Source organism: Nipponia nippon, unplaced genomic scaffold (assembly GCF_047370975.1).
Source record: "Nipponia nippon isolate SJK-2023a ecotype South Korea unplaced genomic scaffold, ASM4737097v1 scaffold_9, whole genome shotgun sequence".
Taxonomy (NCBI): Eukaryota; Metazoa; Chordata; class Aves; order Pelecaniformes; family Threskiornithidae; genus Nipponia; species Nipponia nippon.
The window spans coordinates 27695479-27706885 of NW_028262413.1; the positions used below are offsets into that span (position 1 = coordinate 27695479).

Below are 11407 nucleotides of genomic sequence, written 5' to 3' on the forward strand. Positions count from 1 at the left end.
AGCTCTCCCTGAGTATAATTGGGGCTTAATATCAAATAAGAACAGTAATAAACCCCCCCTCTATGGGATTTCTTCATCCTTAGGCAATGACGACAGATTTTTGGAACTTAAAGGATTGGTTCTATAGGAGTAGGAAGGCTTTACATTGAAATGGCTTCCCTAGGTCATGAAAAGGCAGCTTTGATTTCATTCCCATACAAAGCTGGCTGCTGCGTCGCATTTCATCTTCCTCGGCCAAGACAAACTCCAGAAACTTTTAGCTTTATTTAATGATATTCAAGTAACATGAAAGGAAGTAATTTTATTTGATACTTTACAACATCATTACTCTAAACTTTCTTTATTCCCTATGTTAATGACACAGTGGCACTTTTACCCCAGAGAGTGCTGGGCAGAAGAGAACTCACTGCCCTTTGAAGGGATGCTACAGCTCGAGACCACAGGACCTTTTCTCTTGAACTTTTGGCAGCTGAAGCTTGCAGTGGTCCATAACGCCGGGACCCTCCAGCCAGGCTGTCCCCCCTGAGGTCCCTCTGCGTTCCCCCCCCCAGATCCCAGTGCTTCAGCCCCTCAGTGTTTTCTTAACAACTTCTTAATAACTGTCCCAGAGTAATAGTTACCTTCTTACAGCTAAGTAGTTTAGATAGAGAAGCTGATTGCGATGCTGAGGATGATAGACACCATACTTTCATTGGCTGGTCTATGGAAAAAAACGTGTTTCAGCAGAGATTAGTTAGTATTGAGGTTTAATCGGTGGCTGCTGTATTGCTTTTCTTGCTGGTGGAGACCTCAAAGAAAGGGGGCAGATGTCCCCCACTGTCCCCAAGGCAAGAGCCACCCCACCGCTGGCAGCAGCTCTCTGCCCAAGGGATGCTCAGCTCCTGGGTCTGTTCCAGAGGCCACCATCACAGGATGGATGTCACTGTGCCTTATCCCCATGCCTGGAGCAGGCAGCTGCCCCGGCTGCGTGGCAGCGATGGGCATGGCAGGGTAACCCTGCCCCCATCCCATTGGAGCATCCCCATCCGCTGGCGGGAAGAGCAGAGGTGACTCTGCTCCTGTGCACCCAGGGTCAGGGCTGAGCGCGGAGGTCCTTGTGTTTGCGGTGCCTGTCCCCATCACAAGAAGTGACAATCAACCGCCAAGTGCAAGCATGACTTCTCCCGGCAGAGAGGCTGCCTGCTTTATTTAGAAACGCCTTCTCATTTCCTCCCCTGTCGCGTCTCCAGCGCGCACACACGTCTTTCCAGGATTAACTCACCTACTCAGGGTCTTCAAAGGTTTAAACCTTTGTGTTCCCCTGGATTTCAGGCTGACAAGGATCAGGTCGCTGCCCTTCGATGGCCTTATTGCCATTGCATTGCAAGTCAAGGCCACAGATCCTTCCCCTGTACAGTCTACGGGATAACTCCAAGAACCAGCCACTCCAGGAAATCCTGGCCATTTCTGGTCCCCTTCAGGGATCTCTGGAGCATCCTATGAAGCCCTGGTTGAGGGGAGGGCTTCCAGGTGTGGCTTTGGAGCCAGTTCTCCCATTACCTGGAAAGAAGAGCTGAAATAATCCCTCTCACCATGGTAAAGGGAATGGAACTGCTTGCATCCTATTCAAATCAGGTGTCAATGCTGAGAGAGGATCCTCTTAACTTCCACCGGCTTGTCTGAGGCTGGCTGCTACTGGGGGACGTTTCATCTCCCTCCTGTCTAATCCACGGAGATGTGTGATATAGCATAAGCTAATATAATAGGTCATGCAAGGATTTACATCTCATTACTGCAGGTTAGAGTCCTGGGAGGAAGGATGAGTCATTCTTACTTGAATATATTTCAGGGATAAGGAACAGTTCAGCTGCCCAAAGAAAAGCAAATGGGAAATCAACCACCCTGAAGCATCACCACGGGCTTGCTCACCAGCCCTCTGCACCCTCTGAGTTTCCTCTCTCTTCCACCTCCAGATGGGACACTGGCCTCCCTGGGAAGAGCATGGCCCAAAGAGCCGAAGGGATGGGAGAGCTGCCAACAGCCGTGAGACCTCGCTGGAGGTCCTTTCCTTTGCCTTTTGCTCCATTCCCAACCATGCTGGGCTGCAAGAGGCTGCAAAGAACAACCGCATGGTCCCCCTCTGCAGGGCACATCCATCTCCTGGTGAGTGAGCATCCCTGCCACGAGTGACTGAGTCCCAGCTGCTGCCGGTAATCGCGTGCTAATTTTCACCTAGCTGCTTTGGCCAAGCATTTCTGCTTATCAAGAGCTGTTTTCTCTTAGTTTCTCAGACAAGGAGGCTACATGGTAGCTGACCCATCTAATCCAGCTGGAAAAAATCGGTCCTGACTTCGAGTCTCTTACTGTTAGTGAATGCTGAAATAGAAATCCAGACTGAGCAAAGCTCCTAGGACCAGCCACATCAGAAGTCTGCTCTGAATGACCCAAAGCTCAAACCTGCCTGGCATCCAAGGGCAAAGTGGCTCTGGGACACAAGCAGGGATGCTTTTCCTCCTCCCTGCCCCTCTTTTCATCCAGTCCTTCTCTGACTGACAGCAAAACTTGAACACGCTGTTGGCGATGCAAGGTCTGCAGAGTACCTGGGGCTCTCAGCCTATTTCTAAACAGGTTGTGAAAGCTCCTTGTGGATTAAAATTCCTTTTCCATGGGCTGTCCATGGTGAAATGCTTAGGGGTTCTGCAGAGTGGTGTGAAAAGTGAAAATCATCGCTGCACACAGTTGGTCAGAGTCATGAGCAGCCAGCTCAGCATCGACGCAGGGCAGGCAGCAGCCACAGGGGCATCGGAGTGGTGGTGAGATGCTGTGGGTGATGCTGAATTGTGCCAAATGGTGCCTCGGATGGATCTCCCTCAGCCTCATGGCTGTGTGGAAAGGCAATTTGCATGTTCAGATGAACGCAGGGAAACTGCCAGCATCATTCAAGGGGATCTGCTCCACTGGGATTTAGCCATAGCCCCGGAGAGCCTTCACTGGGACAAATCCCCTTGTATCACCTCCAAAAGCGGGCTCTGATCCGTAACAGCAGTGGTCAATGCCTAACTGCTGGCTGGATTATTATCCAAGAAAAATACATTTTTAAAAAAAATTTTCCTTTTAAGACAAATTTTTGCCTGGTGCTACCTTGGGCAAGGGGGGAAGGGAGAAGATTCCCCCTCCCTCTTTCACTTTATTGCTTCACAGCTGTTCCATCATTTTAATCTGTGGAGATTGTCTTTAAATTTCAGAAATGAAATGATTTCCCGCAAGCTGGGATTGGAGTTTGGATCTGCGCTCATTTTTCATGAGCGGAGAAGAAAAAAGGGAGAAATGTATGTTAAAGTCAGGCTGGCCATCTGGAAGGGAGGTGCGCTTCTGATGCCATTAATTGCTCACTCCCCAAGGCCAGCGATGGGGCTGCAGTCAAAGGAAATAGCAGGAGTGGGAGTGGGAGTGGGGGTAGGATGGGAGCCAGGAGAGCTGGAGGGGCCGAGGGAATTACGCAATGAAATCAATGCCTGCTCTGTCCTCGGCCTCCTGGTTTAGGTGACGGATGAACGCGTGGGTCCCTGGGCCGGCTCTGGTACATCAGCGAGGCAGCGCTCGTGGGGACTGATAGCAGCTTTTAGTACAATTAATTAATTTAATTAATACCACTAGGAAAGAGAAGAACAAGCTCTTGGGCACGCCAGCCCTTACATCTACGTGCAAACAACAGTTGCAACTCGTGGATGGCACAGATGGCTTTTAGAGAATGCTAAATCCCGGCTTTTCCTCCAGCCAGACCCAAAGGATGGGGAATAGAGTGGGAAAAAAGATATTTCCGTGGGTTTGCTCCGCCGCAGCCCCTCGATGGGGTGAGACAGGCAGGCATCACGGCTAGCTGTCCCCGACCGGCCGGAGAGGAGGGCACGGTGGCCGGGAGGGGCGGGCAGGGCTCAGGGCAGCCCCCGCCGCGGCTCCGTCCATCCCCGCCGCCCCGGGGGTGCGGGGCTGGGGGCTCCGGGGGCTCCTTCCCGGCTGAAGTTGCCCCCGCAGCCGGCTGGGGCGGCGGCGGCCCCGCCTCTGGGCCGGGCGGGGGGCGGCGGGGGCGGCGGGGCCGGCGGGGGCGGTGCCGCACACACCGGAGCTGTCCGCGCCCCGGTGCTGCTGCAGCGCTCCGGCTCCGCTCCCCGCCCGGCCCGGCCCCGCCATGGGCGGCGGGGAGGCGCGGCCCCGCTGATCCCCGGCTCCGCGGCGTCCCGGGAGCTCACCTCCGCGGCATCCCGGCTCCTCCCGAACCCGGTACGCGAGCACCCCGGGAACTCGGCTCCGCTGCACCCCGGCATCCCGGGAACTCGGCGCTCCGGCGCCCCGGGAACTCACCTCCACAGCATCCCGGCTGCCCGGGAACTCGGCACTCCGGCATCCCGGGAACTCGGCTCTGCTGGCCCCGTCTCCTCGATAACCCAGTGCTCTGGCTCCCCGGGCGCTCGCACCCGCAGCACGCAGCTTCCCGGTAACTCCCAACTCCTGGCACCCCAGCACCGAGTGTACCTCGGCTCCCCGGCACTCTGGCTCGCTCTTAGCCCGGTACCCCGGGCTCCCCCGTAACTCAGCATCCCCATCTTCCCCGCTCCTTGGTACCCCAGAGCCCCATCTCCCCATTAACCCCGGTTCTCCCAGCACCCCAGCTCCACAGTAGCTCCGAACTCTCGCTCCCCAGCACCCGTGCTTCCCTGGTCCCCAGGCTCCCCAGCCCCCTGGGACCGCGACCATGGCGTTCATGGTGAAGAGCATGGTGGGGGGGCAGCTGAAGAACCTGACGGGTGGCCTGGGCGGCGAGGAGAAGAGCGAGAGCGAGAAGTCTCCGGCCGAGGCGCAGGGCATGACCCGCGAGGAGTACGAGGAATATCAGCGGCAGCTGGTGGAGGAGAAGTGAGTGCGACCGGCACCGGGTACTGGGGCGGGTTGGACCCCCGGGGTTCCGGCGGGAAGCAGGGTGCTCCCTCTGCAGCCCCCCATCCCATGTATGGGGGAGACAGTGCTGGGGGGGGCAGGGCCATGAGGGAGTTTAATGAACCCCCTAATCCTTTAATCCGCTTCCTCACCCGGGAGATGGGATTGTTTTCTCTTTTCAGGCTGTGCTGGGGGGAGGAAATTGTGGGGAACTGGGACTTTGCAGAGGAGATGGGGGGTACCTGGGTAGGGGGGGGTAGAGATGCTCAGACCCAGGGACTGGGGGCAGCAGCTGCTGGTAACTGCCCTGTGTGGTTCGCAGGATGGAGAGAGATGCCCAGTTTGCCCAGCGCAAGGCGGAGAGGGCCACGTTCAGGTCCCATTTCCGAGACAAGTACAGGCTCCCCAAGGTACGGCCGTGCCGGGCACGGGGGGGGCACACAGGGAGCCAAGCCCCATCACAGCCCTCATGGGGGGCTTGGCGATGGGGCCACGGGGGGACAGACAACAGCCCTGCTCTGCAGGGAGGGGAAGGGGCACTGGACCCTCTTTGCCGGGTGAGATTTTTAAGCTACAAAGCCCAAGTGCAAATCAGTTCCCCTAAAAAGCATCTTTCCACCCAAACCTTGGCCCCTTCCCATCACCCCTGAGCACTGCAAGCCACCAGCCCCAAACAGTGGGACCCCCGGCACACACCCTCTGCCTTGCTTGATCCCCCCCTTCCTCTCTTTTGCTCCCTAGCCCCAGCCAGACCAGGGAAAGCCGCCTTCACCCCGGACCCCCAGCCCCGTAGCCGGGAGTGGAGCCAGAATTACACCTTCCCGGCTGGATTAGCCAGCTCCTCTCCCCAGATTATTTGGCAAAGGTTTCGCAGCTAAACTCCTATTTTGGAATTTCTGCCCAATGAATGATTCACTAGAAACAATTTAATCAAGGGATAATTCAGCCATTCTTGGAATTGCCACAAGCTCTTCTCCCCCCAAACCCACCCTTTATTCAGCAAGAGTCTCTCAGCGGTGAATACTCTAAATTGGAGCGGGGCTAATTTTAGTTCAGAAAGGTCAGCTAAGCCAAGTGATATTGTTCAGATTGTTTGATATTGTTCAACCAGCCTGGATGCACACCCCGCTGCTTCTCACACCCCTTTTATTGCCAGGAAATAAACAGCTGGAGAATTTATTTTCCCCCTGCCAAAAGCAAGAAAAGGCAGAAAATGAAGAGCTGGAGATTTTTTTCTCCAGGGGAAATGGGGATTTGTTCTGATCTGGCCCCCGAATCCTTTTGCTGCTTTCTCATGCCTTAGATGTCCCTTCTAATCTTTCGACAAGTTTCTTCTGCTCATTACTAAACCCGCTTGGCAGCCGAGCTGCCTCTTGCAAAGTCTCCCTGTGGCTCTCCAGTGCAGAGCTGGCCCCGATCTCTGGTGGGCACAGTCGTTAAGCATACGTGTAGCTTAATTGGGTGCCTGAACCTCCCCAACCACTCCAATGCGAGCTTAAAGCCAATTTATACTGATGCTGGCACACTCGGGTTATCATCTCAGCTCTTGCCGTGTCCGTTGGTGTGTGCCTGGGCTCTGCTCAGCCCTGTCCCCTCTGGGTCAGCAGTGATGGAGCTTATGGGCACCATCCTACCCACAGCACGAGGATGACTGTGAGCCCCAGGGACCAACCCACATGGGCCTTAAAATGGGAAGACAGCCCAAAGCCCATGCAGACACCGCCTTGAACATTGCACGTGCCTTTAGTGCCTCTAGAAGCCCCCTTCCCACCTGCAGCATCCCACGCCTGACCTTCTCCTGGCCCATTTCAGAACGAAACGGATGACAACCAGATCCAGCTGGTGGGAGGCGACGTGGAGCTGCCCAAAGAGCTGGCCAAGATGATCGAGCAGGACAACGAGGAGGAGGAAGAGAAGAACTCGGTTATCGGCCAGCTCAGCAACATCCAGAACCTGGACCTTGATTCCTTGAAAGACAAAGCTTCGGCCACGCTAGAGGACCTGAAGCAATCGGCTGAGAAATGTGCCGTGATGTGACCTGGCTGGACCCCCCCCTCCCCATCAACGTGACGCTGCGGGAGAAGGGAGGGGACGCAGCGAAGGGTCTGGCAGTGGCTGTTGCCTGCAGCGGGGACCCCACTGGTGTTGTCACCCTTGCCTTGTGTGAGTCGGGTCCTCCTTCTGAGCCGTGTGAAGCCTCAAGTCCCTGACCCTGATGTCCCTGATGTGTGGTTTTTGTTTTGTTCTCCAGTCTGAGGTTAGAGCAAAGAGTCAGCATGTCCCCCCCCACCCCAGCACCTCCTCCTGTGCCCGTGGCAGTGGGTGTCCTTAGAGAGAGCTGGGGGGTTTGCAGGGAAAGAAAGCCCTGAGTGACCTTGGAGTGTTATTGAACCACGTCAGCATGGGAAGGCGATGGCTTTCCAGCAGAGCGGTGGCCATACGCCGTGTCTCTGCCTGCACATTTTGTCCGAGCCTCCTGGAAATGACAAGGAGACTCCAATTTGCCTTGCAAGGACAAGGCACAATGCTAAATGCTCCCCCTGCCCTGCACCCCATACCCATCACACGAGAAATAACATCCCGTCTGTGCAAGAAATACCAGCCACTTTGTCCTTGAGGGCCCCTCTCAAAGGAGTCAGCCGGGAAGGACCTGCTATATGATCCCGTTTAGCCCAGCAGGAAGGGGGGTGTTGAGGACCAGAGGGCTGAAGCCTGAATGAATGCCAGAGAGGAATAAAACCCCTCCCCGGTGCTCATCTGAACCCACACCAGCCCTTCCCCGGCGTGGTGGTGGCACACCCTCCCTCTCCCATGGTGGGATCCACTCGTGTCCTTGTTTCTTCCAGGAGAAGAACAAAGTGATAAGGGAAAATCTCCTCCTCCTCTGTCGTGCTGTGGTTGTGTGCTGTGCTCAGTTGAGTGTCTCTCCACCTCCTATGCTGTCCCCGTGCCATGGTACTGTTATAACCGGTGGAATAAATACCAGGAGATGTCTATGCATTTCTTTCTCTCCTCGAGCAGTGCTTTCCTGATAAAGGTGTTGGGGTCCCCCAAGGTATGAGGGGTGTAGAGAGGTCAAGCACATCCCCTTGACAGGGCAGGGGGGAGCAGTGATGGGAGCTCAAGGGAGAAATCTCTTGCAGCATCATCCAGAAGAAAGCATCGCGCCTGGTTGCGGTCAGGTGTTTTGCCATGTTTCGTACCAAAGGGATGCTACGAATGACTCTTTGTCAGCAGCCGGATTTAAAAGCAAGCAAAACCCCCAGATTTCACAGATTTTGGGCTATTTTAGTAAAAAGCCTTCAGATCACCACCAGCTACCCGGCTCAGTCTCATGGGCGCTGCGGGATGTCCGCAGCACTGCTCCGAGCAAGGACACGTCTCTGCGGGGACGAGACTGTGATAAGTACAGGTGTGACTTCAGGCCAGAGCAACTCCAGCCTGCCGGCATCCCGGCGGGTGGTGGGCTCCTGCAGCGAGGCTTCCTGGAAAGAGCTGGCACGAGCTGGGAATTTACCGCTCCAAATCCCAACGGAGCCGATTAACTGCAATTTGCTTTTGCAGGGGGGGTGTGTGTGTGGGTCATCCAGGAAAACACAGGGGAGGGTGCTGGGAAGCTGGTTGTTTTATTATTAGTAGTATTAGTATTAGTATTAGTATTATTATTAGTATTATTATTAGTATTAGTATTAGTATTAGTATTAGTATTAGTATTGCAACAGGGATGCTGGGTCAGGCCATGTGTGGGGCTGCTGGGCTGAGCAAAGCTCCCTGGTATGGCCAGGAGACTGCTTTCTGCCCCCAGCCCCCTGGCAACACCGTGCTGGGGCCAGGGAGTCCTGAGAAACTCCTGATACCCTCCAAAGTCAGAGGTTGTCTCACACTTGAGAAGAAATCAGCCACTGCTTTGGCTGGCAGGACAGACAGACGGCGGCCTCCTGGCCGCAGCTCAGGCGTGATGCTCTGCCCACGAGGACCCACATCATCACAGCCCTCCAGCCCCAGGGACCAGGCTGCTTTCCAGCCCCGCAGGGACCGGCCAGCAGCTCCGGGGACATCTGCCCCAGGCAGAGCCCTAACCCGGCCCCACACGGTGCCGGAGGCTGGCGAGAAAGGAGAGGGAAGATTGGCAGAAGCAGCTTTAGCTTTGAAAGGAGATCATACCTGATGAGGATCAGCCCAAGCTCATCTAATCCCCCACCAGGAAAGGGATAGCAGAAAGCAGGCACTGACCAAGCCGAGCCCTCCAGCCAGGCTTGGCTTTTAAATCCTCAGCAAGGCTTGATCAATAAAACATCCCGCGAGTGAGCGGGATCCCCACGAGAGCAGAGGGAGGGAGATGGGGTTGGGGGATGCAGCCCCTTGGTTCATCCCCACCCGTAACCAGTGTAACCCCACCGGGACACAGCCTGGACCCTCTCCCCCACCTTTTATTTTGCCCCCCTTCCCCGCTCCCCCAGCCACGGACCTTCGGCTCTGCTCCGTGATTGCTGCCGGCCCACGTGCCGCCACGCAAAGGCCGCGTGAAGCACGGCGGGTTTATTTTAGGAGGCACCATGACCTCCAGGCATGTGAAAAGCAAGCAGCACGCGCTCTCCCGCTTGGCTCCGCAACATGTTAAGCCTCAGCAAAGCGTTCCCGGCAAAGCGGCGTGAGCTCCGAGGATGCTCTGAGCCTGCAGTCCTGCTCCCATCGCTGGCCCAGTGCCTGTCCCAGGGAGGAGAGTTTGGGATGGGGGAGCAGGGGCAGGCAGCCCTCCTCCTGCCTGTCCCCTGCCCGTCGAGAGATGCATCCTGTTTGCCAGCATTCCCCGCTGCCGGGTCCCCGAGCATCCCTGCAGCCGAGCATCCCGGCTGCCTGCACGCCATATGACTGCTCCGGGCATCAACACATGGGCTAAAAAACTTAAAGCAAAAAATTAGTGTGGATTAAAGCAGAAAATTTATTTTTTCTCTTCTATGCTATAAACCCCTAACCTATGGGCCAGGTTTGGGGTGGATTTGTCTGAGCAAGCCCTTACTGGGTGCTGGAGAATCTCTGCCGGCAGCGGAGCTTATAAATAAATGCCCCGCAGGCGGGCAGAGCTCCTACCCTCCTGCACCAGACACGGAGCAACCCCTCATCATACGGCCACAGGATCAGGCCTCCTTTCTGCTGGTGAGTGTGGGATGATGTGAATGCTTTCCCCAATGAACAAAGCATTAAATGAGCAATTGTTAAAGCACCGAAACAAATGAACCGCCATCAAAGGATGGGGGATCTCCGCTGAACGCTTTGTTTTTCTTTTTGCAGGCAATTAAATCTCCCTGCTAGCTGCTGCGGGAAGGGATGGCCCCATCCATCCCACTGCCGCATCGCTGTACTGCTGGTCCAGATATTGGGATTAATTTGGATTAAAGAGCACGGAGGAGAGCCCAGGATTGGCTCCACACACTGACCCAGCTTTCCCCAGCCCTCTCTTTCTTTAAAAGTGTTTGAACTCAGATCACCGAGTAACCCACGGGCTGGTACAAGGAGGGTGATAAATCCATCTGCCACCCCTGTGTCCCCCTCTGGGTGACAATCTGGGCCCAAGAGGTGCCCCATGAGCGATGCACGGGAGGCTCTGGGTTGGAAGAGCCCTTTGCAAGGGCTGGATGGCATAAGGAGGCAGGACTGCTTCGGCACGCGTCCCCACCGGGCTTTGCCGTGACACCGATGGGAGAAGGCGGCCGGACCGCTGCAGCCTTCGACGAGTGACAGAGGCCACCGCCGGAGCCGGCCCCGCGCTGCCAGGCTGGGGACTGCTCGCTTTGTACCTCCTTCCCTTCAGCCTGGGCAGCGACATTTGGGCAGCGCTTTGCGAGCCCTGACGCAGAAGAGACTCGTATCCACCCCGACACAAAGCCAGGGCACCCCGAGCTCCATCACCCCAGGGAAGCAGCCGGAGCCTCTCCCCACTTCAAAAGGCTCCGGATTCGGCCGCATCTTCGGCAGAGCGTAAAGGCAGATGTGATTATCCGCGCCGGCTGCCGCAGCCAGCCGGTTCAGCCATCCCCGGCGGCTCTGCGCTAGCCACGGGCCGGGGGAGGGCAGGGGGTTTGAAAGCTCTTTAAAGCCTCAGGATATAATCTCTGCTCAGAATAATAATAATAATAAAAAAAAAAAGACATAAAAACGCTTTGCCACATCTGACTGGGAAGCTCTCCAGCAGTGGCTCGGAGCAGCCGGCAAAGGACTAAAGAAACCATGTTATGGGGCACCAGCTGGGGTGAAGGCAGCCTTAGAAGGAGCTGTGCTGGGGTCACGGCTCAGACCATCCCTGGGGTCCCCCAAAAATCACCCCATCATTTGCTCCAGCCCCTCTGCCTTTCCCCCACACCTCCCCACCCAGCCCAGCTGTTCCTCACCCGCCATAAAAATCTATTGGAGAAAATGCGATTTTATGTAATCTTTCATGTTGTTCTGCTCGATGTTTTACACGCACACACAAAAAAAAAAAGATCTGAAGTGA

The 11407-nt window shown here is 55.8% G+C and overlaps 1 protein-coding gene across 3 annotated transcripts; it reads left to right on the forward strand.

The window, feature by feature from the left end:
- The first annotated feature begins 4095 nt into the window (after nucleotides 1–4095).
- CPLX3 (complexin 3) lies at nucleotides 4096–7914 on the forward strand. 3 transcript variants are annotated; one of them, XM_087744127.1, is made up of 4 exons: nucleotides 4096–4474; nucleotides 4682–4893; nucleotides 5237–5324; nucleotides 6727–7914. In XM_087744127.1, the coding sequence occupies exons 2-4, from the start codon at nucleotides 4733–4735 to the stop codon at nucleotides 6949–6951; spliced, it is 474 nt and encodes a 157-aa protein (XP_087600253.1). In that variant the 5' UTR covers nucleotides 4096–4474; nucleotides 4682–4732; the 3' UTR covers nucleotides 6952–7914. The 3 variants fall into 3 exon arrangements, with proteins under 3 accessions (XP_087600253.1, XP_087600254.1, XP_009467930.1); XM_087744128.1 differs by having other exon boundaries at nucleotides 4096–4260; XM_009469655.2 differs by having other exon boundaries at nucleotides 4096–4893.
- The last annotated feature ends 3493 nt before the right edge of the window (nucleotides 7915–11407 follow it).